At 45.9% G+C, this 27,287-nt stretch overlaps 1 protein-coding gene across 1 annotated transcript in view; it reads left to right on the plus strand.

Moving 5' to 3' along the window:
* The window catches only part of NBEA (neurobeachin), a 1,994,973-nt gene that overhangs the window by 433,681 nt on the left and 1,534,005 nt on the right, over positions 1 to 27,287 (plus strand). Inside the window, 4 exon segments of the mRNA XM_030200381.1 lie at positions 9,990 to 10,098; positions 10,101 to 10,141; positions 11,385 to 11,490; positions 11,493 to 11,555. Coding sequence (XP_030056241.1) covers positions 9,990 to 10,098; positions 10,101 to 10,141; positions 11,385 to 11,490; positions 11,493 to 11,555 — 319 coding nt within the window.

Here is a 27,287-nt window from a genome sequence, read left to right on the forward strand (position 1 = left end):
GGTGGAGAAAGGGTACTGAGAGGAGGGATTTGTCCTGTGAGTGGAGGTTTTGGGCGGGAACGTAAGGGAAGATGAGGGTGGAGAGGTAATGAGGGGCTGCAGACTGAGTGCATTTGTAGGTGAGAAGGAGAAGCTTGAACTGTATGCGGTATCTGATCGGAAGCCAGTGAAGCGACATGAGGAGAGGGGTGATATGAGTATATCGGTTCAGGTGGAATATAAGACGTGCAGCAGAGTTCTGAATGGATTGAAGGGGGGATAGATGGCTAAGTGGGAGGCCAGTGAGGAGAAGGTTGCAGTAGTCAAGGCGAGAGGTAATGAGGGCGTGGATGAGAGTTCGGGTGGTGTGCTCAGAGAGGAAAGGGCGAATTTTGCTGATGTTAAAGAGGAAGAAGCGACAGGTCTTGGCTGTCTGCTGGATATGCGCTGAGAATGAGAGGGAGGAGTCAAAGATGACTCGTAGGTTGCGGGCAGATGAGACGGGGAGGATGAGGGTGTTATCAACTGAGATCGAGAGAGGAGGAAGAGGAGACCTGCCAATAATGGCGGGCTTGCATGTATTGTAACATATGATTATTGGAAACCCCCCCCCCCCCATTTCTGCTTCACCTGCGCGAAGGGTAGGAAGCCATTTCCCTCTGAAGACACCAAGTCCCCCCATGTCACGCACCCTTTCTCTGCCCATCTCATAAATATTGAGGGTCCCATACCCGCTGGGAAATCTACCAACCCCACCATCCTCAAAAAGGACGATGCCCTCGGTCTTCTAGCCTGTCTTCTTCTCCACCATTTCCACGCGGAACGGAGCTGTGTGAGGAAACTATACTGCCTATTTGCGATTGTGCCCAACCCTGGGGGCGAGTGCAGTAGGTTTATAAATGTGTATGGGGAGCACCAGCCCTTCCACCATTGGGCTGGCATATATTTTGCCTTTCCGACAATACCCTCATACAGTGGTGGAAATAAGTATTTGATCCCTTGCTGATTTTGTAAGTTTGCCCACTGACAAAGACATGAGCAGCCCATAATTGAAGGGTAGGTTATTGGTAACAGTGAGAGATAGCACATCACAAATTAAATCCGGAAAATCACATTGTGGAAAGTATATGAATTTATTTGCATTCTGCAGAGGGAAATAAGTATTTGATCCCCCACCAACCAGTAAGAGATCTGGCCCCTACAGACCAGGTAGATGCTCCAAATCAACTCGTTACCTGCATGACAGACAGCTGTCGGCAATGGTCACCTGTATGAAAGACACCTGTCCACAGACTCAGTGAATCAGTCAGACTCTAACCTCTACAAAATGGCCAAGAGCAAGGAGCTGTCTAGGGATGTCAGGGACAAGATCATACACCTGCACAAGGCTGGAATGGGCTACAAAACCATCAGTAAGACGCTGGGCGAGAAGGAGACAACTGTTGGTGCCATAGTAAGAAAATGGAAGAAGTACAAAATGACTGTCAATCGACAAAGATCTGGGGCTCCACGCAAAATCTCACCTCGTGGGTATCCTTGATCATGAGGAAGGTTAGAAATCAGCCTACAACTACAAGGGGGGAACTTGTCAATGATCTCAAGGCAGCTGGGACCACTGTCACCACGAAAACCATTGGTAACACATTACGACATAACGGATTGCAATCCTGCAGTGCCCGCAAGGTCCCCTGCTCCGGAAGGCACATGTGACGGCCCGTCTGAAGTTTGCCAGTGAACACCTGGATGATGCCGAGAGTGATTGGGAGAAGGTGCTGTGGTCAGATGAGACAAAAATTGAGCTCTTTGGCATGAACTCAACTCGCCGTGTTTGGAGGAAGAGAAATGCTGCCTATGACCCAAAGAACACCGTCCCCACTGTCAAGATGGAGGTGGAAATGTTATGTTTGGGGGTGTTTCTCTGCTAAGGGCACAGGACTACTTCACCGCTCAATGGGAGAATGGATGGGGCCATGTACCGTACAATTCTGAGTGACAACCTCCTTCTCTCCGCCAGGGCCTTAAAAATGGGTCGTGGCTGGGTCTTCCAGCCGACAATGACCCAAAAACATACAGCCAAGGCAACAAAGGAGTGGCTCAGGAAGAGCACATTAGGGTCATGGAGTGGCCTAGCCAGTCACCAGACCTTAATCCCATTGAAAACTTATGGAGGGAGCTGAAGATGCGAGTTGCCAAGCGACAGCCCAGAACTCTTAATGATTTAGAGATGATCTGCAAAGAGGAGTGGACCAAAATTCCTCCTGACAGTGTGCAAACCTCATCATCTAACTACAGAAGACTCTGGACCGCTGTGCTTGCCAACAAGGGTTTTGCCACCACGGTATTAGGTCTTGTTTGCCAGAGGGATTAAATACTTATTTCCCTCTGCAGAATGCAAATAAATTCATATACTTTCCACAATGTGATTTTCCGGATTTAATTTGTGATGTGCTATCTCTCACTGTTACCAAAACCTACCCTTCAATTATGGGCTGCTCATGTCTTGTCAGTGGGCAAACTACAAAATCACGCAAGGGATCAAATACTATTTCCACCACTGTAAATCAGGTGCATTAGCGCTGCCACATTATACAAACGGAGGTCTGGTAAATTGAGACCCCCCCCCCCCCCTTCTCCTTGTTATGCATGAGCACATATTGTCCTATTCTGACCCTTTATGCTCCATATAAAGGCTCGGATAATTGACCTAAAGGCCCTCTTGTCTTGTCTCTTAATCCCGATAGGCATTGCTTGAAGCGGGTATAGCAGCTTTGGCATAGTACCATCTTGACCAAAGCTATTCTCCCATACAATGACAGTGGGAGGGCCTTCCACCGTGCACAGGTTTGTTTGATCTTATCTATATGATTCAGTAATTTCTCTTGGTACATCATTATTGTGTTAGTACTCCAAGTAAATACCTAAATAGCGCATGGCCTGTTTCACTGGCGGGATGGGGAAGTTCCCAGCCTCATGGCTGTTCGTGGCTACCTGATAAGAGAAGTAATTCAGATTTATCGCAATTTACTCTCAGGCCCGATAATCCCCCAAAATCCTGTACTAGAAGGATGTGCTTGGGCCAGATGGATAGATGCGTCCTTGCATATAGAGTAAAATATAATCCGCAAATAGATTGATACGGATCTCCCTTCCCCCACCCATAGACCCCGGATCTTATCACTCTGTCTTATTTTAATCGCCAAGGGTTTGATTGCCAAGAGGAACAAGAGTGGCGACAACGGGCACCCCTGTCTCGTTCCTCTCCGCAAGTCAAAGCTTTCTGTTAATGAGTCATTTATCATCAACTGAGCTTTTTGGCCTGGTGTACAAGCTCTAACCCATTCAAGAAATCGACCTCTTATCCCGTATTTTTCCATTACCCAGAATAAGTACTGCCACGATATGCTATCGAAGGCTTTTTCCATATCCAGTCCAGCTATGGCTTCCTTTCCCCCCGTTCCTTTTATAGGTGTGAATCGCCGCTAAAGCCCTGATAAGATTCATCGATGCATACCGGCCGGGAACAAAGCCCGCCTGGTCCTCCTGAATGACCCCAGACAGTGAGAGATTCAATCTTTTAGCTAAGGATTTTGACATCCTGGTTTAAGAGGGAGATTGGGCGTTAAGACCCCACTTGCCAGGGTCTTTACTTGGTTTAGGTAGCAATATAATATGCGCCAGGTTGTCGTTGTGGTGTCCTTCAACCCCCTCCCCCCTCCCATCATACTGTTAAACTATTCGCTAGAGGGCTTGGTTATCTCTTCCACTATGGTCCGTGTCCATCCGGGCCTGGGGCTTTAGTCAATTTCAGTGCCTTTATGCCTTGTCGTACCTCCTGTTGCAGAGATAGGGGCACTCAACCGTTTCGTTTGGTCATCTGTGAGGGTTGGCATAGATAGATTCTCAAGAAGCATCTCTCTGCACCGGGTCAAAGTCCCTCTTGGCATAGAGAGATTTATAATATTGGACAAACTGATTTTGTATTTGGGCCTCCTGATGGTACAGTCTGCTTGCGCCATGTCGAATTGATGTGTCAACCTGTCTCTTTCTATAAGGCCTCACTAAATTAGCCATAAGGCGCCCAGCTTTATTTCCCCATTGGAACATTTAAATCTCTGAAAATAGATATCTTTCTCGGCTCGCATGTTAAGCAGATGGTCAATGCACTTCCGGATTTCTACCATTTTTCCCCTTATGCTCTGTATCTATTCTCCCCATATGCTGTCTACGCACTTGCTGATACTCAATGGACAGCGTCAGCAGCTCTGCCTCTGCTTTTTTCTTTTTCCCAGCTGTTTAGGCCAAGATATGACCCCTCAGCACTGCCTTGGCTTCTTCCCAATATATAACTGGGCTCACTTCCGGGGTATTATTAAAGCTCTGATATTCCACCCACTTGTCTTTTAAATAGGTTCTGAAATCATGATCTCTATACAGAGAAGGGGGAATCGCCACACCCTCTCCTTTCCTCCCGCTGTGTACGATACCGTTAACGATATAGCCAAGTGGTCAGACAGTGTATTGTCGAGTATATGCGCCGCCTTCACCACCGGAAACAGCGACTGTGAGATGAGGAAGTAATCTATCTTGAATACGTGTTATGAGGGTTGAAAAAAAATGTAAATTCTATGTCCTGGGGGTGTAGCAGTCTCCAGATGTCCACCAGCCCTAATTGATGGGCCTAGAAGTTTATCCCCTTTGTTGCCACCCTTTTATTTTTTATTTTTAGCTGGCTTACAATCGATGATTGGATCTGCCAAGATTTTAAAATCGCCTCCCAAGATCAGTTGGTATTCTGGGTAGGAGGCCACCCATGCTGCTATGTCTGAAAACAATTTGTGATTATACATGTTAAGGCCATAGATATTACAAAGACTAAGCTTACACCCCCATAGTTCTCCCAGGACTATAACATATGTTCCCTCTTTATCTTGTAATACCTTATGGATATTTAGAGGTAGTTTTTTGTCTATTAGTGTAGCTACTCCCTGCTTCCTATTGGTGAATGAGGAATACACCACCTCTCCCACCCCCTCTCTTCAATTTCTCATGTTCAGAGTTGGACAAGTGCATCTTTTGTAGGAAAGCCATATCCGCTCCCTCCCTTCATATCCAAGATAATATTTTGGTGCGCTTTACTGGGGAGTGAATGCCATCCACATTTATAGATAGAAGCTTTAGGTTAACCATCTCCCAAACAGTTAACAATGTTTCGCATACTGCCTATCTTTATAATCAGTAGGCCTCCCAGCCAAGCCCACCAGAAGTCTTTTTCCCCTGTACTACCACCCCTTTTAGTTGACTTTCCCTACCCTTTCCATGCAGACCAACTCCCACCCCCTCCATTCACACTTTCCCCACCTTCCCTCTTACCCCATCCAGCCCCCCTGGCCCTATAAATCATTATAATCCCCTTCTTCATCAACCTTCCCCTTCCCTCTGCCATACAGCAAGAAACCATTAACAAGCTCTCCCCTCCTTCTCCGCCCAAATTTTCTCCCCCTTCACCCGATTTAACCTTAACACCCACAACATTCTAAACATGCCAGTCAACTTATACATAACGTCCTGTGTAACCCCTGATGGCTCAGCAGAATCAGTCCTCACGGTCCTTGCACCGCCCGCTCTGTTATATTGGACAGTCCGCTTCTGCACTGAAGTACCCTCGCCCTGTGGCCACTCTCGGCCTCTCACTGCAGCGCCAACAGCCACATACAATATCCACTTGACTTCGCACTGCCACTCCAAACCCACAATCTCATGTGCCTTTCCAGTCAGAATCAAGCCAAACAGTCTGGCCTTTAGCAAGTCTTGTAAATCCTTCTCCATATTACTGCCCTCCGCCATGCACTATGCTATTATGCTCCGTCGAGTCAGGAGTCCACCTGTCCATGCCTTTCCAACTAGGCACTGTTTAAACGGGGTTTAACCCAAAAACACACAGAACAAAGCCATTGCCAGTCACTCGCTCCTTCCTGCGCCGATAGCATCACAGTCACTGATTATGCTTTCTCGGGTCCTCCTGGTTCAAGCCCTCCATGAATGCCTTGGCCTCCGACACCCCTGAGAACGCCAAGCTCTTCCCTCCGTGCCACACTCTTAACTTTGCCGGATAAAGAAGCGAGAACCTGATGCCCTTGTTGTATAGCTGGGTGCAAGTTGGGGCCATTGCTCGCCGAAGCTGCGCCATGGAAGATGAGGAATCATGAATAACAGGAGTGTGTGGCCTTTGTACTCCAATTTTGCCTGTCCCGAGGTGCTTTGCTTCAACAATGTTTCTTTCTCCCGCCAGCTTGTAAAATGCGCGATCGCTGTTCGGGGCTTACCATCTCCCTCTTTTCTGGCCCCGATTCGGTGTGCGCAGTCACACTGCCATGCGCCCGCGCCTCCCCCGAGGCCTAGTTGCATTGGCAGCCAGTTGCTGAAGAATTTATATAGATCTGCTTCTTTTACTGCCTCAGGCAGTCCAACAACCCGTAAGTTGTTACAACGGTTCCGATTCTCCTGCTCCTCACTTGTTCTTTGAATGCTGCAGCTTCTTTTTGCAGGGCTACGATCTGAGCTGCCATACTTTGTGTGGTATCCTCCTGTACCATCACAGGTTGTTCCACCTCCGTCAGCCTGCGTGTCAAAGTTTTCGTTAATTTCCTCGACTGCAGAGTGAATTTTATTTAGTTGATCCTCCAATGCTGCTGTCACCGTCGACGAGATTTCCCTTGCCCATTCTCCGCATTTTTTTTCAGGCCCAGCCGCAGGCTCCGGAGTCAACGCCTTCTTGTTCGGCTTCCACGCTGTTGCGGGTTTGGTTTTTTAGCCCGCTCTGATTTCTTGTGGGCATACCGGCCTGCCCCTTGCTCGAACTATAGGTGAGTTCTTGTTTGCGACTCACGCTCCCTTCTCGCTAACCTATTGTTCTTCGGGGTACATAATAATCTGGTATTTAGACGATTTTTGCGACGAAGTCTGAGGAGCTCTTCCTTCTTGCTGCTGCTCAGGAAGCAGTCATCACGTGACCAACACACATCATCCTAAAGATCTTTTGGCTGCAATAAATTCTGTTAGATGCAAAGATTCAAAAAATACATACTTGACCGACTGGTAACAGACAATACATTTGCAGGGATAACGTAGATAGAAAGTGGCTCCCAGCTGGAGCACCCCTGGTTTTAACAACAAAAACTGTCTATGTTTTTTTTTGTCTCCTTAGAGATATCAGGAAATATACGAACCTTGAGACCCAGAAACTCTTGTCTCTATTTTTAAAGAACTTTTCATAATCAATATTTATCAATAGTTAAAGCTACAGTTATTAATAATGTTGCTGGAGTTACTAGATCCACAGTTGATGCTTCTAATATTGCTGAAACTCTAATGGTCGATCAGATTGTTGCGCAGGAACCTCTGTTAACCTACTAGGTAAGTAGTAGACTTGAGTAAATGGGGGAATATTATCATCTGTAATCCCAAGTATCTCTTTTAAGTATCTAGTCAGCATTTCCCTCGGGGCAGTTGTCACTGCCCTAGGAAATTCAAAAGCCTTTAATTATTTGCCCTCTGGGAATTTTCCACATTTCAATTTTCCTCCTCATATTAGTGACATCTTTTATAATAGTCATTTGTGTTTCTTGCGTTTTCTCTGAAAGTTCCATCTGAGATTTAATTCTCGTCGACATATCCTTCCTATCAATTTCTGCAATTTCAGCCGTTTTTTCTAGTTCCTTTACACAAGTCTCTAGTACCTGAATTTGTGGACATAAAACTTTTACCTAAATTAGCAATTAAAGCCCATAAGTCTCCAGGGTTATCTCCGCTGGTCTTTCATCTAAAAATGCGAGGGAACTCTGCATCTGTACCTCCCCGGTCAGAGTACTCACTGTTCCTTGCACTCTGTCAGCCATTAAGGAATCTCCCGCGTTCTGAGTTGTAAACTCCTTGGGGGCTGTGAATACCTTATTATTTATTGCACTTGTATCCCACATTTTCCCACCTCTTTGCAGGCGCAATGTGGCTTACAAAACATCATGGATAATGGAAATGAAAAGAGAATAGGCATTTGGTGTTACAGAAGGATGTTGGATTGCATGGTAATGGAATACATGATAGTAATATAATAGAAGGCATTGTAGACATTTCTGGAAATATGTAAGAGTATCACATGATTTGATCTTTGTGGTATATCTTGTCGAAGAGATGGGTCTTTTGTAGTTTACGGAAGTTGGTCAGTTCATAGGTCGCTTTTAGGTTGCGTGGCAATGCATTCCAGAATTGCGTGCTCATGTAGGAAAAGGTTGATGCGTGCATTAATTTGTATTTTAGACCTTTGCAGCTAGGGAAATGAAGATTAAGGAATGTGCGAGATGATTTTTTAGCATTCCTGGGTGGTAGGTCTATCAAGTCTGACATGTAGGCTGGGGCATCACCATGGATGATTTTGTGTACTAGGGTACATATTTTGAACCTTCAGCTCCCTCATTCTCTGGCGAGATTTCCTTTCTCCCCAGAGGCTCTCTTGTAACAGTATTTCCTGGTTGCAATGGAGACGCCGCCAACACCGGAGAACTAACACCCGGGGGTTGTGGGGGAGGAGCTCGTTGGTCGGGGCTGAGAGTGATGTCTAGCACTGACAGCGTCTCAGATCCTCCATTCATTCCGGGTGCTGCGAGCGTGCTGCTCACCGAAACTCCAGAAACTCCGGGTCTCCTCACAAAAGAATCCAATGGACCAGTCAACGAAGAGGCTAGTCAGCTTGGGGAACAGTGGCTGCCGATTTTCCTCTGCGTTTAGGCATGACACAAGGAATAGCGAGCGTGGAGACCAACGACTGGTTCAGTCCGCCACCTTGGATCTCAGACATTGTATTTGAATTCTCATCATTCTACTCTTAAAATCAAACATCAAAAAAGGCTGTATACTTTAGATCATTATTACATAATATGTTATTTGAATTTAAGGTGAAGAAATTGAAGGGCTTATTTCCAAAACCTTGCCCAGTTCAACTAATATGGACTTAGAAGGTTTTGGAAATAAGCCCTTCAGTTGTTGCATGGTTCTTTTTTTTTCTGAAATACTTATATTAGAAGATTCTTTGAAGTATATGGATGCTTGTTTAAAAAAATGTTTGCACTGGTAGATTTATTCTTAAATTTTCCCCCTGTAGTTTTCTTATCCTCCTCTTTGGGCTTCCAGCTCAGTCAGAATTGGCACCTATTGAACTATGGCACCATGAGTCTTTATTCGCAAATGCTTTTTTACTCTCTCCTATTTTATAATCCCATACTTAACTATGGCTTTTATGGTAACAGTCCTTGATTAGGGATCTTTAACCATTGCTTTCTTTGAAACTTAGCACATATGCACTCAGTCTGACCATTTGATGCAATTGTTTTGTAATGACGGAGATTCCCTGCCTTTAAGGGGCCATGAACACACATTACAGCATTGCTAGTTGATCCGAGTAAGAGACTCCAGGCCTGGAATTGAAACTGGCCTACTGTACAGTAGGGTGGTTCTCTGCCATTGGCCCAGCCTATGAAAATGATTTTGTACTGAAATGACATTTTGGTGAGGGCTACTTGATAAATATCAATTTACTTCTATTTTTGCAATTTACAATTCTATAGTTGCAATTTTCAAATAGCGGAATGAATAATTTGCATTAATGAACAATTTGCATTTAATGAAGAAGCTAGTAAGTGAGACTTAACTAGAATACTTAAATGAATAATGTTTTTTTCTAAATAAGTGATTACCAGATAGTAATGTTTTGAGGGGGCGGGGAAGGGGGATTGTAGAAGAAGCAAAATAATTAAAAGGATTTCAGAATGCTCCTCTTGTTTTTTTTTCCCCAATGTGTTATGTTGCCGTTTATTTACCTATCTTATCAGAAAAGTCTCTGTTTAGTAGTATTTGCCTAGTCATAAGATATTACATTTGACTTGATAAAATGTCTATTTTATTCTGTAAATCAGTAAAATTATTGGCTTTACATTCTAATTAAACTTGTTTCTTTTTAGTCTTCTAGGATTCATATAACCAGAGCAGTTTTGGAACAGTTTTTGTCTTTTGCAAAGTATCTGGATGGGTTGTCTCATGGTGCTCCTTTGTTGAAACAACTTTGTGATCACATCTTTTTAATCCTGCTATCTGGATACACACACCTGCAAAGGTATAACGTATAGAAATGATGATTTTACTTAGGGCTCTTTTTCAAGGTGAGGGGGGAGGTTACCGAGTACCAGCACCTTTTCTATTGCCTGCTAAAATTAACTCATGGTCCCCCAAGTATTAATGAAAAAACCCAGATTTTTAACACCAATTCTGCCTTTCCATAGATTCTGTGGTGAGTTGCAAGGGGCATGGCTATTGTGGGGCACGTTCCTCAGTGATCACCCCATCCTTGAAGGATGGCTTTGCATTTGAATACTGACATCTTTTTTTGCTAGAAACAAATACACTGCTTATTGTAGTCTGGGTTCATAGTATTCATAAATGATGAGTGTGAGAAACTGAGGGGGGTATGACAAAAGATGCATTATTCGTCTAGATGGACCTTTGGTATCATCCTATATAGTACTATTTCTGTTAGGTCCAGGCTGTGATGATAGCAGCCAGATCTTTCTGGCAGGTTTCAAATAGTGTTATAACTAGAAGTTCTGTGATTGGAAGTTGAGCACCATTCAAAAAGGCGACAAGGACCTGAGTGGCCAGATGTTCATGTTACAGATACACTGGTGGTATGCTATGGGTTTGTTGGTGGGTGTTGCAAGTTTAGTTTCCCAGAAAGATAGAGTACAATAAAAGAAGATGGAAAGGAGTGGTATTTTATAAGTGGTAGTGTCCTGTGCCTGGCATCTGGAATATATCCTTTACACTGTGAAAAGGATGAGCAGGATGGTGGAACTTCTGATCTCTGCATAATCCTCTGGGCTATGGACATTACCCACATACTGTCATATAGATATTGATTTATCACAGCTTTACACAATTAAAGTAGTCTTTATCCTCAGTTATAGGATATTCATTTAAAATCATTAGTTTGACCTCGCCTATAACAGCTTACTATAAATCTTCTCAGCTGTGGTATTGCTATTTAGCTGAAGGCCGTTTATTTGTTGTTTGAATGTTTTGTCTGTCTTCTCTACATTGTAAGTGCCAAAGAGCATGGACCTTCCATAATGTGTTTTGTACAGTGATGCATACTTCTGGTATTCACTATACAAATAATTAATAGTAAAAATAATTATAAAAGTAATAGCTTGTCCGAATGAATCTTTTGATCTTTTTACCATCAACCTTTACTGTTGCTATGTTTTTATTTTTATCTACCATAACTTTCAATTTTGACATGCAAAAAATTAACATCTTCAAGTATATAGTTGTCTTAAATCTGTCTTTGTAATCTTGTACAGGTCCAGCTTTCATTATATACCTATTTATCCGCTGAATTTATTGGCACTGCTACTATTTACACCACCATACGCAGAGTTGGAACAGTATTACAGCTAATGCATACCTTGAATACTATTACTGGGTAATAAATCCTGCTGATAGCAGTGGAATTATTCCAAAGGGCTCGGTAAGTTGTTTATATAATAACTAGTAGGGATGTGCATTTGTTAGCACATATCAGTTCACTAAAATGTCTTTTAGTGTTCTTTAAAATGAACTGCTCATTAACTGGAGTATTAGTGGTGTGTAGAATCGATTTCCATGCTTTAAAAGGTTCAAATGTGGATTAAAAGTTGTTAATACAGATGTATGGAAACATCTCTGAGAGAATGAACTTGAATCTTGAGAAAAAAAGGCCACCATTTTCCAAAAATGAGCCCAACATTTGTTTTTCTTGTGCACATAACTAGTACCTTTTTTTGAAAAATAATGGATGGCTATGGTTTTTTAAACTTATTTTTCTTTTTTAATTTATTTAATAGAATTATTTTTGTATGCTGAAAAGCAACAGATGTTGCAGATTAAATTCTCTGAAGACAAATAGTTCAGAGCCATGCATGAATGGATATTCTTGAAGAGAGAACTGCTTTCACTGCCTATACAGTCATAGTTCCATAGCTGCTGCTGCTATTGCAGTTTGCCTTGGTTTCCTCCTCTTTTTTCTGGATTACTTGAGCACACTTTGGGCCAGATGCACTAAACCTTAACGGCCCTCTAACAACCCTTTAACGAAGGAAATTCCTAACAATTGCATGCATTAAAGGCCTTTTTCCGATGAAGCAAGCAGCTAACGAAAATGGAATACAAAGAGTAACTACCATTGTAATGTGGACGATTCGGGATGCCACTAACCGTACCGACGATTGCACCGAATCATTTACTGCGATATATTTTACGTGTAGTCAGAGCTTGTCCTTAAGGCCTGAGCTGTCAGACACGCCGCTACTCCCCACTCCCCCTGCAGCATACAAATACAAGCTGGCATGTTTAAAAGTGCTGATTAAATAAAAATGCTACCGCAGTACTTCCTAGGCTTCCCCTGCATTCCATAGAAACCTAAAAAACAAAAATCGAAATAGGATCGGGAGGGGGCAAGGGCGCTCGTCAGGAGCGTCTTGCCTGGACGGCCTTGCCCCCCGTCTGCTCCCCGCTTCCCATCGCTTCCCCCTGCACAAAAAATCTTAATTTTAGCAGCCCCAAAATCTTAATTTTAACAGCCCCGGTCCCCCTCCCTTCCTGTTCCTTTCTCTCTTCTCTGCCAAAGCTCTGCCTTCCGTCATCCTCCGCCCCCGTTCCCTGCCCCCCCCCCCGAGGTCGCCGCCGCCACTTCTCCCCCCTCCACCGGACCCCCATCCGCATTACCGGGCTCCGCGCAGCGCCTCTCACCTCTGTCTGAAGGCGCTGCACGGGCAGGAAGAAGATCTGTTCGTTGCAGAGTCTTCATGACGTCTCTCCTTCTCTGGCCTAGGCCCGCCCCCTTCTGACGTGTCATGACAGAGTTACTTTTTACCAGTTTTAGTCAAAATCGCTGTAGATCTTTCCTTAGGTTCTGGCATTTTTTTTTTTTTTGAATTTTTTTATTTGCATTTTCAAGGTTTTACATGCCACATTTCAAACAGTACAATTCTTCAAATTGCATTAACTGATCAACTCATCAACATTGCAAATTCTAACCAAACTCAATAATGTGTCTCCTGTTATAATCCCCTTAATCCCCTCCCTCCCACCTCCCCCCTTATCCCCTTCTACAAAATATGTGGCTTCAGGGTTTTACAGTGGTAGCCCTCCAATTTACATAAGGCTCCCATATCTTTTGATGTTGAGTCAAACGTCCTTTATTTAAGCTGTGAGCTTGGACATCAGTTGAATGTACTCCAATTTTCTCAGTACCATTGAGATGTCCGGCAGTCCCGGTTTTTTCCAGGCTGCTGCAAGCACTAGTTTACCTGCTACAAACATCTGGCTGGCAAATTGATGTATATGCCATGGTATATAGGTGGTTTAAAGTGTAATAGGCAATATTCCATTTTCATTTCATAATGTAAAGCTGTCACTGAGCAAATAAAATCTATTATGCTTGTCCAGTATCTTTGTGCGTGTACACAGGACCACCAAATATGATACATATTTCCCTCTTCCCCACAGTCTCTCCAGCATTCTGCTGAGCTTAATCTGAGCATTTTAGCCAAGCGGCTAGGGTGTAATACCAGCTATATAGAATCTTGTGTCCATTTTCTACCATAGCGCTGGACACTGATACTCGCAATAGAGATTTAAAAACCTTTGCCCATATGGGCTGTTCCCATGGCTAGGTCCCATTTTTGTGTATAGTATTCCACTGGGTACTCTCGTGACAATAGGGCTTTGTATATTCTAGTAATACTCCCTCGTCCTCCTCCTCCTGTTATACCTCTCTCTAACTGCGTTTCAGTTAATTCAAGTTCCTCTCCCGCTTTGTGTTTAATGAAATTTTGCACCCTAACATAGTGGAAGGCCTGAAGCGGGGAAAGCCCATATTCCTGGCATACTTCTTGATATGTATAGATCCTATCTTCTTTACACATTTGTCCCAGTTCATATAACCCCATTCCCTCCCACTCTTTATATATCTGGCTAAATTCTTCAGATCCAAATTGAGGGGCAAATCTAAGGTATGTATGTTGGAAATATATACGTTCCGGAAAAAATCTCCCCCTTATCTTAATCCATTTTTCTAGGGGCCATCTTAAAAGATAGGGACTCTTTCGACTCAATGCTTGAAGCGTTTGTTTGGGCAGCCATGGGATCGCTCTTAGTGGGTATGGTTTCAACCAGTGTTGCTCAATACCCACCCACAACTTATCTGTGTTCTGGGACCAAGATGCTAAAAGCCTAATGTGTGCCGCACAGTAGTAGTCATAAAAGGATGGGACCCCCATACCTCCTCTATCTCGTGGTTGGTACATTGTAGCTCGATTAACCCTAGGTGGTCTTTTCCTCCAAATGAAGGAGAAGACCTTGCCCTGTAATCCTCGAAAGAAGGCATCAGGTATGTCTATGGGTAAAGCCATAAACAAATATAGCAGTTTCGGAAGCATAATCATCTTTACAGCATTAATCCTGCCCACCCATGACAGTGTCAAGCCTTCCCATCTGTCCATTTCCCGGAATAAGTCCCGTACCTTACCCGGGAAATTATTCTCAAATAAGTCCTCTATTCGGCGTGTGATATTTATCCCCAGGTATCTGATATATTAGAAGCCCATTTATAGGGAAATTGCCTTTTCAATAAAGCTAAGGTTGAATTAGGTATGTTCACGTCCAGTGCCTCAGACTTATCAAAATTAATCTTGAAGCCTGATAGTGCCCCATACTTTTGTATCTCTTCTCCTATCACCGGGAGAGCCTTTTGAGGGTCTTTTAGGACAAGGAGAATGTCGTCTGCGAAAAGAAGTATCTTAGTTTCAATGCCCCCTCCTCTAAGGCCCTTATCTCTTGATTCGCTCGGATCTTGGCGGCCAGTGGCTCCATCACCAGTGCAAACAGTAAGGGCGACAGCGCGCAGCCCTGCCTGGTACCTCTGTGTAGGAGAAATGGGCTTGTTAATGTTCCATTAATACGCACTGCCGCCGATGGGCTTCGGTAAATGAGATGGAGCCACTCCGCAAACCTCCCTTTAATTCCCATCTTTCCAGTACTGCAAATAAAAAAGGCCAACCAACTCTATCGAAAGCCTTTTCTGCGTCTAAGGATAATATACAGAGTGGTGATTTAAGTATATGGGCCCCTTGTACTACCTGCAATATTCTCCTAATGTTGTCAAATGTCTGCCGTGAGTGGACAAAGCCTGACTGGTCTTCATGTATAAGTTGTGGAAGGTATTTCTGGAGTCGTGTAGCCATAATCTTCGTAAATATCTTATAGTCCACCCCCAGCAGTGAGATCGGTCTGTATGAGCTGCATAAATGGGGATCTTTGCCTGGTTTATGTATAACCGTTATTGTGGCCATGTTCCAGGTGTGTGGTAAGCTTGTGGTCTCTTCTAACGAGTTAAATACTCGCAATAACATTGGGGCTAGCATTTTCATATATATTTTATAAAATTGAGGGGTGAACCCATCTGGTCCTGGAGCTTTATTCGGGGACAGCGCACGAATCGTTGTTCCACTTCTTCTAATGTGATAGGTTTTCCCAAAATCTGCATAATGTGTTCTGGAAGCCTCGGGAGGTCTATATCTTTCAAGTATGCCTTATTTCCTCATCTCCCTCTTCCCCTTCTGCACTATATAATTGCTGATAGTATCTTCTGAATGCCATTTCTAAAAACTCAGGCTCTGAATGCACCTCTCCTCCACCTTCTCTAATTCCCCCTATCAAGTTCCTATTAGTTTGTTGTGCTAGTTTATGAGCCAATAGCCGGCTGGCTTTATTACCAAATTCAAAATGCGTTTGACGCACACGTTGTAATTTTTCTGATATATCAGCTAGCTCAAGCTCATGGATTTGTGTGCGCAGCTCGTATGCCTGTCCCCTTAAGCGTAGCGGATTCTGAGCTGTCCCCTCCTGCAGCTGTTTTTCTACTTGCATTAATTGCTGGCGCAAATCGTTATCCTTCGCGCATCTCTCTTTCCATCTCCTAGAGCGTAAGGCTATCAAATGGCCCCTAAGAACTGCCTTGAATCCTTCCCATACCACTGTTGGGGATACTTCTTCATTTTCATTAAACTGTATGTATTCTATGATGTATTGTTCTATCTGAGCTATATTCTCTGTATCTAACAGCAGTGCATTATCCAGGCGCCACTGCCTCCGTCCACCCTGTGGCCCCACGCCCCGAAGCCGCAAGAGCACCGGGGAATGGTCCGACCAGGTCCTCGGCAAGATTATATGTTCTCCAATTGCCCCCATTAATGAGGTGTCTCCCAGCCACATATCTATTCTAGATGCCGATTGATGGACCATAGAGAAATATGTGTAGGCCCTCTGAGTGGGGTTATCTCTACGCCAATAATCTTGTAGCTGCCAACGAGTAACAAACTCATGGAGTTGTCTTCTGTCACTTTTTGCATAATTTATTCGACGTATGGTATATCCACACGTGGATTTAATGTTAGATTAAAATCACCCCCCAATAGTAGTGAACCTTCTATATGTCTGGTCAGTAGTTGGTCTATTTCTTTAATGAAGTCCCCTTGCCTTGTATTTGGGCTGTATATATTTACTAATGTGTATGTTCTACCCATCAGTGTGAAAATGATCAATAGGTATCGCCCACCTTTGTCTTTTACAATCTTCTTTATATCCCATGGTTTCCCCTTGCTAAAAGCTATAAGAACCCCCTTACTTTTTGTGTCATCTAAACTAGAGGCAAAGTAAATTTGGGGATATGCTTTATGTTTGCATAGGCGTTCATATCTGGGTTTAAATGAGTCTCCTGAATCAGCCCTATGTCCACCCCTTGTCTTTGCAATTCCCGAAACATCAATTGTCGTTTCCTAGGTACATTCAATCCCCTGACGTTTAACAACAAACATTTAATGTCTCCCATTTATCTCAACATTTAGTAAGCATGCCATTAGTCCTTCAATCATATAAATCATTCTTCTATGTCCCATCTGTATCCCCCACCACGCCACTCTTATTCTCCTTCCCCTTCCATTCTTTCTGAATCCTCCCTCCCTCCCCCCCGCCTCACCCCTCTGAATTTTAGGCATCACTTGGTATCCGGTGAATGCCTAGTCTAGAAGGAAGGTACCCCCTATCCCGTCTCAGTCACCCCGCAGCATCAACATTTCTCAAATTATCTCTTCGTGTCTAGAGCCCCATCAGAGGCTTATCATAACCAATCTTTTAACAACTTTTACTTAACATTCAAAGCTTTTACCAATTATATTGTCCAGGCTACTTCAGGTAATTCGTGTTGCCGATTGTTGGCGCTGTAATCTTCTCGGACCCTTTCCCACCCTCTGCCACTTCGGCGGGGGAGGGCGGGGAGCAGATCTCGCTCCAGTGCTCGTTTCTGTTGTTTCTCCTGGGGCTGCTGTCTCTGGAAACAGTTCTTGAGCTTCCTCCAATGATTTGATTTGATGTTGCTTCCCCTCTTTATAGAGCACGAGAGCGAAGGGATGTCTCCATCTATATTGAATCTTTAACTCTCGAAGATGTCTTGTGAATGGTTTCAGCTCCCCTCTCCTTCTCAATGTTGCTGCCGCCAAATCCTGATATATTTCAATGGTATACGAATCCCATTTAAAGTCCTGTGTCTGGCGTGCCAGTTTCAGCACTTGTTCTTTTTGCTTATATCTAGTGAAACAGGCAATGATGTCCTTTGGCCTGTTGTTACGCACAGCACCTAATGCCCGGTGTGCTCTCTCAATCTATTGTTTCAAGTTCTATCGTTTCGCCATTTACTTTGAACAAGTCTTGTACAATTTGCTGTATTATTTGCTCACAGTTCTGGTAGTTGGGGGTTTCAGGGAGGCCCCGAAATCTAAGGTTGCTGCGACGGCCCCGATTTTCCAGGTCTTCTACTTTGTCTAATAATTGTTGGTGTTCGTTCTGCAGCCCTGCAAACTGTTGCTCTAATGTTCCCAAGGCCTCCCCCTGTGCCTCCACCTGCACCTCAGTGTCTTCCAAGCGTGTTCCCAGTTCGCGGATTTCACCTTGTAAGTTTGCTCCCAGCGTAGCCACTTCCGTGCGCAGGGCTTTAAGATCGGAGCTAATGTTTTGTAGCCACTGGTGCAGACTAAGTTGCTCCCCTTCCGTTAGTTCCTCGGAAATGTGCTGTTCCAGCAAAGTATCGTGTGTTAGAGCCTTTTCTGCCTCCGTTGTGTTTTTCGTTCTGCGCGCGTCCGCCATCTTGGATTTGGGTTTCGGCTCAGCGCTCACGAAGGCAAATCGAGAAAGATCCGTTGCTGTAGAATTTAAATGCACAGGCAGGTGCCGTGCTACTTCCTGAGCTCAGTAAAGCTTTTATCTTGTTTTTGAACCGCGTTTTAGGTTGCGATTTTTGCTGTTTTTGCCGCGGGGCGACCGGAGCTCGTCTCTCAGACGTTCATCTAGGTCGGTGACGTCACTTCCCCCGGTTCTGGCATTTTTTTAAGCTCCATTTTCTTTGTTGACAATCGTACTGAGCCACTCTGATATTTTTCCTGTCAAAACATTTGAAAAAATAATACCTTTTTGATAGTAGAAAGCAGGCTAAAGGAGAATTTGAAAGCTCGCTACAGAAGCATTAACCGATATTTCAGATATTTTCAAAACATAAACCCCCATGCAGCAAAGTCTGTGAGTTGGACACTCAGATGAACAAAAAATAGAAGTAACACATAAAGGACAAACTGTATCTGGAAAACTAAATGACTTCTTCTTTGCTTCAGTTTTTACTGAAGAGGATGGCAAAGAAATGCTCCAGAACCTCTTTGATGGTGTTGACTCAAAGGATCTAAAATACATCATGGTGAATCTTTTTGAATTTCCTGGGTGTGGGATATTGCTCCGCTCCTTCTGTTGACATTAAACGCTGCCACATGTGTTGCCTAAGGTGCAAGCCAAAGGCGCGCTCCTTTGCGCAGTGATGTACACTGTGATCTATTAATACAAGTATTTTATGTTTTATTATCCTTTTTTAAAATAGCTTATTCTATATTTATAGATGGCAAAAATGTATTGACTAAATATCTTATTTGTGTTCTGCCTTGGGTTGGGTACATTAGGGGATTTTATTCAAAATGAGATTAACCATGCTCATACTTCGTTAGTTCCAGTAGTTCTGAGCCAACCTAGAAGAAGTAAGCCTTATCTTAATGAAAGGAATATTATGATTTTAATAGATTGTTCCACATATTCTCATGTTACACCTGTGATCATTAGACAAAGATGTGGTTTATCTGCAAAAAGGGCTAATCAGGCCCCAAAACAACATTTAATCAAGATACTTTGTAACTCAACTATGTCTTCTTGTAGAGATTACGATATCACCGAATGTATGTATTTTAATGCTAGTCAGAATAAGAAGGGTGGGGATCTTGCATTGTTTTTTAAGGATTTTTTTAAACATTAGACTAATAGATAGGATTGTGAAGATATGGATTGGGCAAATGGGGGCTCTTTGGGATTAGCATTGATTTATAGATCCCCCCCTAAGAACTGGAAGTCTGTACAGCAGAAATTATTTAAGACTTTATCACATTATCACCCATTTTCACTGATCTGTTTTTAGTGATCTAACTTACATTTAGAAGGTAATACAGATACAAATGTGATTCACTTTTTGCAATTTCTGAATTCTTTAGATTTGAGTTTAGGATTCTCTATTCTAGCACACGAAAGAGGGCATAAATTGGACTTTCTGGCATATTCAGCAACTTAATTTAATGTTCTTGTTAGTAATCAGAATTGGGAATCTTTGATATGATCAGACCACTTTCTTTTGACACTGTATTTAAAAACCAATCTGAAAGAATCTGCTGTACCAAATCAAAGACTAGTTAGGTTACAAGTATCCTCTGGATGGCCAAGTTGTTTGAGTTCCTGGTTAATGAGCAATTGTAATCTTTTTTTTTTTTTTTTTTTTTAGAGACATACAATATTCTGCATTAAAATCAACATGGCTTCAGGGCAAGATACAGTACTGAAACCCTGCTCCTGGCTCTTATATCTCAATTTAAGCAGGTCCCAAGTAAAGGACAGCAAATTGTTTTACCTCAATTTGATATTTACGTAGCCTTTAACGCAATAAACTGTTCTTTATTAATGCTCAAATTATGTGACCTAAGAATAGCTGGGGACAGTCTTGCACTAGTTTGAACAATTTTTGAGTACTGGATCTTATTGTGTCAAGGGGAAAAGTTATGTTCCATATCATCAAGCTGATCAATCCATAGACTGGTGGGTTGTGTCCATCTACCAGCAGGTGGAGATAGAGAGCAAACTTTTGCCTCCCTATATGTGGTCATGTGCTGCCGGAAACTCCTCAGTATGTTCTCTATCTCAGCAGGTGGTGGTCACACACAGCAGCAGCAGCTCTGGCTAGGCCTCCAAGCCTAATTTTTAGGTTTTGTTGAGTGCCTGGGGTTGAGGGCTCTTTTGAGCAAGTGCAAACCTGGTGGTGCCAGGTCCCTCCTTTTCTCCCCCCTCCCGCTGGCTCCGTTAAAAAAAAAAAAAAAAAAAAAAAAAAAAATTTTAAACGTCTTTAAAGGCGTTTATTTCGACGTTTATTTAAGCGTCTATTGCAGCTACTCACTGGGACACCAGGTCGTTACAACTCGGAGCGGACAGCAGGTAATTTTACCTTTTTATAGCGGGCGGGGGTTCCCCGATTCTTCTCCTCGTGGCACATGGCGTCGGAGGGCGAGGGCGCAAAGGGTCGCTCCCCGGGTCGCTTGAGCGCTTCTAGAGGGGATGCGGGGGTCTTAAAGCCTGATTCGCCCTTGTTGGGTGGCAGTTTCGTGACCGATGAATGTCCCGGTCCTTCCTCCGGCGTGGCGGTTTTTCCCGCCATAAACGCCCATCCCCCGCTCCTCGCCTCCGCCATTTTGGCCGGCCACGCGGCTCGGACGGCTTCTTCTTGGGCCGCCCTTGAGGTTGGAGACATTAATGCCATGAACGCCCTTAATTTGGGCGACGGCACAGAAGCGGCTAAAGTTAAGAGCCGTTCTTCCCGCGCGGCTCCTTCGCGGAGTTTCGCGCCGGACGCCATTTTGGATGCGCAGCAGGCCTCTCCCCCGCTGTTGCGAGCGCCGGTTGAGAGCGCGCCTAGGGCTGTTGCCCAGGCTGCGGAAGTACACAGTCTGGGGGGTTTCTCCCCCGAGTTTGTTTTGCTGCTGCATCAGGCCTTCCTCATGCACAACGCTGCCCCCGCTCCCTCGTCTGGTAAAGAGGTTGAGGTTCCCAGAGGTAAACGCCCTCGGGTTGATTCCCAGGCCTTGGAGGAATTTGTCTCCTCCGATGTAGATGAGGGCAGCGTGTCTGAGGTCTCCCAACGGTCCTTTGCGGATTCCTTGGAGGAGACGGATCCCCGCTCGGATGGAGCGGATGACCCCTCTGCAGCGCGGCTTTTTTCGCCCAGAGGATTTGCCCAACCTGTTGTTACAGGCCATGGACACTTTGAAGATTTCCTCTCCGGAGGACGTCTCTCCCTCAGCCCCTGTTGGCTCTGCCATTATGCTGGGGACGAAGCGCCCGCCTAGAACCTTCCACGTGCATGATGCCATGCACACCTTAATTTCGGCTCAATGGGATGTCCCAGAAGCGAGCCTTAAAGTGGCTAGGGCTATGTCCCGCCTCTATCCTTTGGCTGTGAGTGAACGTGAGGCCTATCTGTGGCCTACCGTGGATTCTTTAATCACTGCGGTGACTAAGAAAACGGCTTTGCCGGTGGAAGGTGGCACGGCCCTAAAGGACGCCCAAGACAGGAGATTGGAGGCGGCCTTAAGGTCGTCCTTTGAGGCGGCTGCTTTAAGTTTGCAGGCCTCAGTTTGCGGCTCCTATGTGGCCAGGGCGTGCCTGACTATGGTGCAGCGGGCTTCCCCCTCGGATCATTCCTTGAGGGATGATTGGCCAGCCCTGGAATCGGGCTTAGCCTATGTGGCAGACTTGCTGTATGATGTCTTGAGAGCCTCAGCTAAAGGCATGGCTCAGACAGTCTCTGCGCGGCGGTGGCTTTGGCTGAAACATTGGTCTGCTGACCACGCCTCTAAATCCCGCCTGGCTAAATTGCCTTTTAAAGGCAAGCTGCTCTTTGGGGTCGAGCTGGACAAAATCGTGACCGATCTCGGCACGTCTAAGGGCAAGAAGTTACCGGAGGTCAGGGCTCGGGCTAGTGCTCGTCCCGGTACCTCCAGAGGACGGTTTCAGGAAGCCCGTCGGTACCGCCCGGGCAGGTCGGGTTCTTCTGCCCCCTCTTCCTTTAAGAGGAATTTCTCCCCCAAGCAGCGTTCCTTTCGCAGAGACCGCCGTCCCGGAGGTGCTCCCTCCGGTCCTCCCCCAGGGTCTCGTACCCAATGACGGGGTATTGGTCCACGCCCCAGTGCAGATTGGAGGACGGCTGTCCTCGTTTCTGGGCGAGTGGACCACAATAACTTCAGACGCTTGGGTGCTGGAAGTCATCAGAGACGGCTACAAGCTAGAGTTCTGCCGACCCTTAAGAGACGGGTTTGTACTCTCTCCCTGCAAGTCTCCGGTCAAAGCTGTGGCAGTGCAACAGACTTTGGACAATCTGATCCGCCTGGGTGCGGTCGTTCCGGTGCCAGAAAGTCAGCTTGGCAAGGGGCGTTACTCCATTTACTTTGTGGTACCAAAGAAAGGAGGTTCTGTCCGGCCTATCCTCGACCTCAAAGGGGTCAATCGGGCCTTGAAAGTGCGGCACTTTCGCATGGAGACTCTCCGCTCTGTTATAGCGGCAGTGAAGGCAGGGGAGTACCTGGCATCCTTGGACATCAAGGAAGCGTACCTGCATATTCCCATCTGGCCTCCTCATCAACGCTTTCTGCGTTTTGCAGTCCTGGGACGACACTTCCAGTTCAGAGCCCTCCCGTTCGGGTTGGCTACTGCTCCGCGGACCTTTTCCAAAGTAATGGTGGTCATAGCGGCCTTCCTGCGAAAGGAAGGAGTACAAGTCCATCCTTATCTGGACGACTGGTTGATCCGAGCCCCCTCTTATGCAGAGTGCGGCAAAGCTGTGGACCGGGTAGTTGCTCTTTTGAGCTCCCTGGGATGGATCATCAACTGGGAGAAGAGCCAGCTGCGCCCGACTCAGTCCCTGGAGTATCTGGGAGTTCGATTCGACACCCAAGTGGGCAGAGTGTTCCTGCCAGACAATCGGATTGTCAAGCTTCAGGCTCAGGTGGACCAGTTCCTGGTAGCCTCTCCTCTTCGGGCTTGGGACTATGTGCAGCTGTTGGGCTCTATGACGGCCACGATGGAAGTAGTGCCCTGGGCCAGGGCTCATATGAGACCACTACAACACTCTCTGCTGCGGCGCTGGACTCCGATGTCGGAGGATTATGCGGTGCGTCTTCCCTTAGATCCAGCAGTGCGCAAGGCGCTGAGCTGGTGGATGCAGACAGACAAGTTGTCTGCGGGAATGCCTCTGGTGACCCCAGAGTGGATTGTCGTCACGACGGACGCCTCATTGTCGGGCTGGGGAGCCCACTGCTTGGGAAGGACAGCGCAGGGGCTTTGGTCTCCTGCAGAGGCGAAGTGGTCTATCAACCTCCTGGAACTCAGAGCCATTCGGTTGGCGCTTTTGGAGTTCATCCCGGTACTGGTGCTGAAGCCTGTACGGGTACTGTCGGACAATGCCACGGCTGTGGCCTATGTCAACCGCCAGGGAGGTACCAAGAGCGCCCCTCTAGCCAAGGAGGCTATGAGTCTATGCCAGTGGGCGGAAGCGAACCTGGAACAGCTGTCAGCGGCCCACATTGCCGGAGTCATGAATGTCAAGGCGGACTTTCTCAGTCGCCATACTTTGGAGCCCGGAGAGTGGCAGCTATCTGCTCAGGCGTTCTTGGACATCACGAAGCGCTGGGGCCAGCCGAGCCTAGACCTGATGGCGTCATCGGCCAATTGCCAAGTGCCGCGCTTCTTCAGCAGAGGACGGGACCCTCGATCCCTGGGAGTAGATGCTATTCTCCAACAATGGCCGACACAAGAGCTTCTCTATGTGTTCCCACCCTGGCCCATGTTGGGCAGGGTCCTAGACCGGGTGGCAAGACATCCCGGCATGATAATCCTGGTGGGTCCGGATTGGCCCAGGCGTCCCTGGTATGCGGACTTGATCAGGCTCTCAATCGACGATCCTCTGCGGCTGCCAGTGGAGCGGGGCCTGTTACATCAGGGTCCCGTGGTAATGGAGGATCCCTCCCCCTTTGGTCTTACGGCCTGGCTATTGAGCGGCAGCGTCTGAGGAAGAAGGGCTTCTCAGACAAGGTCATCGCCACTATGCTGAGAGCGAGGAAACGCTCTACTTCTACTGCTTACGCCAGGGTTTGGCGTATCTTTGCAGCGTGGTGTGAAGCAGGCTCACTTTCTCCCTTCACTGCTCCAATTTCTTCAGTGTTGGCGTTCCTGCAAGAAGGTCTGGACAAAGGCCTGTCGCTCAGTTCCCTTAAGGTCCAGGTAGCGGCTCTGGCTTGCTTCAGGGGCCGCCTGAAGGGTGCTTCCCTGGCTTCCCAGCCAGATGTGGTGCGCTTTCTCAAGGGAGTTAATCACCTGCGCCCTCCTCTGCAGTCAGTGGTGCCTGCGTGGAATCTCAACCTGGTGCTAAGAGCATTGCAGAAGCCGCCGTTTGAACCCTTGTCGAGGGCATCTCTGAAAGACCTGACGTTGAAAACAGTCTTTTTGGTGGCTATCACTTCAGCCAGAAGAGTTTCCGAGCTCCAGGCGCTCTCATGTCGAGAGCCTTTTCTGCAGTTCACTGAGGCAGGAGTGACTATTCGCACAGTGCCTTCCTTTCTGCCCAAGATTGTTTCTCGCTTCCATGTGAATCAGCAGCTCTGTCTCCCTTCCTTTCGTAGGGAGGACTACCCAGAGGAGTACTCTGCTCTTAAATATCTGGATGTGAGACGAGTCATCATCAGATACTTGGAAGTGACCAATGATTTCCGGAAATCGGATCATCTGTTTGTCCTGTTTGCAGGTCCTCGTAGGGGTCTGCAGGCTGCTAAGCCTACAGTGGCAAGATGGGTCAAGGAAGCCATTGCAGCGGCTTATGTGGCCGCAGGGAAGGTGCCGCCTATCCAGCTGAAAGCTCACTCCACAAGAGCTCAGGCGGCCTCGATGGCAGAGGCCGGTTCCGTCTCCTTGGAAGAGATATGCAAGGCGGCAACTTGGGCTTCGGCCCATACATTCTCCAAGCATTACCGCTTGACTGTGGCTGCTCGGGCGGAGGCCCGGTTTGGAGCTTCAGTGTTGCGGTCAGGGATTTCTATGTCCCGCCCTGGGTGAGTACTGCTTCGGTACATCCCACCAGTCTATGGATTGATCAGCTTGATGATATGGAAGGTAAAATTATGTATAATCATACCTGATAATTTTCTTTCCATTAATCATAGCTGATCAATCCATAGCCCCTCCCAGATATCTGTATTGTTTTATTCTGGTTGCATTTCAGGTTCAACTTTACTCTTCAGTTACTTCAGAAAGACTTCGTGTTCAAGTTTTTTCACTTGGATTCTTCAAGAGTTAAGACGAGTTTGTGTTACAGTGAGCTGCTGCATTCCTCTCCCCTCCGTTTTACGGGGCTGGATTGAGACTTATAATTCTGCCGGCACTCCCTCCCGCTTCGTGCGGCTGTAGGGCAGTTTTGTACCCCTCCCGCTTCGGCGGTGTTCGGGTCAGTCAGCTCCTCCCGCGGTTGCGGTTGCAGGATAAGCCAGATCCCCCCGCATCGGCGGGTGTGGTGTCCCTCCCCCGCTCCGCGGGGATGAGCTGGACGGATTCCCCTCCCCCACTTGTGTGGGGATGAGCTGGGTTAATTCCCCTCCCCCGTTTCGGCGGTGGTGAGCTGGGCAGAGTGTCCCTTCGTGGGTGTAATTCTCTAAGTGCTGAGTCCTGCGGATGGAGCTTTGATATCGACATACTGAGGAGTTTCCGGCAGCACATGACCACATATAGGGAGGCAAAAGTTTGCTCTCTATCTCCACCTGCTGGTAGATGGACACAACCCACCAGTCTATGGATTGATCAGCTATGATTAATGGAAAGAAAATTATCAGGTATGATTATACATAATTTTACCTTTCATCATATTGGAATCCAGGTTGTGGGGTGCCAGAAGTGTCCATGCTTTCCACACTTATTAAATATCTACCTAGGATCATTTTGCCTCTTTTTTGAAGTTTCAAGCATTATGACAATATTGTATGCGGATGATATATTTTTGTTGTGTCCTGCCTTGGGATTCTTAGAACATACCTTGGCCTCTTTGGAATATTACATATCAATCATAGACAGATGGGCATCTGTGCACTGCTTAAAATTAAATTAAACAAAATACAAAAATGTCATGGTTTGGCGCTGTTGAGCTTAGATAAAGAACTAGTGCTCCCTACAGGTGAAAAGTTAACTATTGATAATCAGTCCAAAGTATTGGAGATAGTCTTGGACTCAAATTTATCTTATAACAGATTTGTGCACTCAGCAAGACATTTTTCTTCAAACTTAGGCAGCTCAGATCTATTAGAGCGTCTCTTCATTCTCACAATTTTGGGATCCTGGCACAAGCAATTTTATTTCCATTGTTAGATTATTGTAATTCTTTTTCTCCGAGGACAAGCAGGCTGCTTGTTCTCACGACTGGGTGACGTCCATGGCAGCCCCCCTCCCCCCGAACGGAAATCTTCCTAGCAACAAAGCTTGCTAGAACCTTCAAGCGCGCATACCACACATGTTTGGCCATCTTCCCACCCGACGCATGAGAATCCCGCTTTAGTTCTTTCCACAGTAGAAGAGAGACTGCTTGCGGTCTTCTTCCGTGTGCCCCTGAAAAGAGCCTTCATTACGCGGTCTTTTTCCACTTTTTTCTTTTACGCTCTATGGAGCTGTTTCTTTTCAAAAAAATCCTTATTTTCTTAGATTTTTTCCCTTCTAAGTTTCCTTTCGTTCCTGTCGTGGCCCACTTAGGCCGCACATACGTGTTTCTCCTTTTTTGTGCCTTTCTTTTGGCACCATCGAGAACTTTGACTTCGCTGCCGCTATTTTTCCATCCATGACATTGAGGATTCCCAGCGGCTTCAAGAAGTGCGGTCGATGCAACCGGGCAATCTCAGGTACCGATCCCCACTCGTGATGTATCCAGTGCCTTGGGCCCGACCATCGCCCAGACATATGTAAGTTGTGTCTTAGCCTTAAAAAGCGGACACCAGCGTCGAGATTAGCTCAGT

This window comes from Microcaecilia unicolor, chromosome 4, assembly GCF_901765095.1.
Source record: "Microcaecilia unicolor chromosome 4, aMicUni1.1, whole genome shotgun sequence".
Classification (NCBI taxonomy): Eukaryota; Metazoa; Chordata; class Amphibia; order Gymnophiona; family Siphonopidae; genus Microcaecilia; species Microcaecilia unicolor.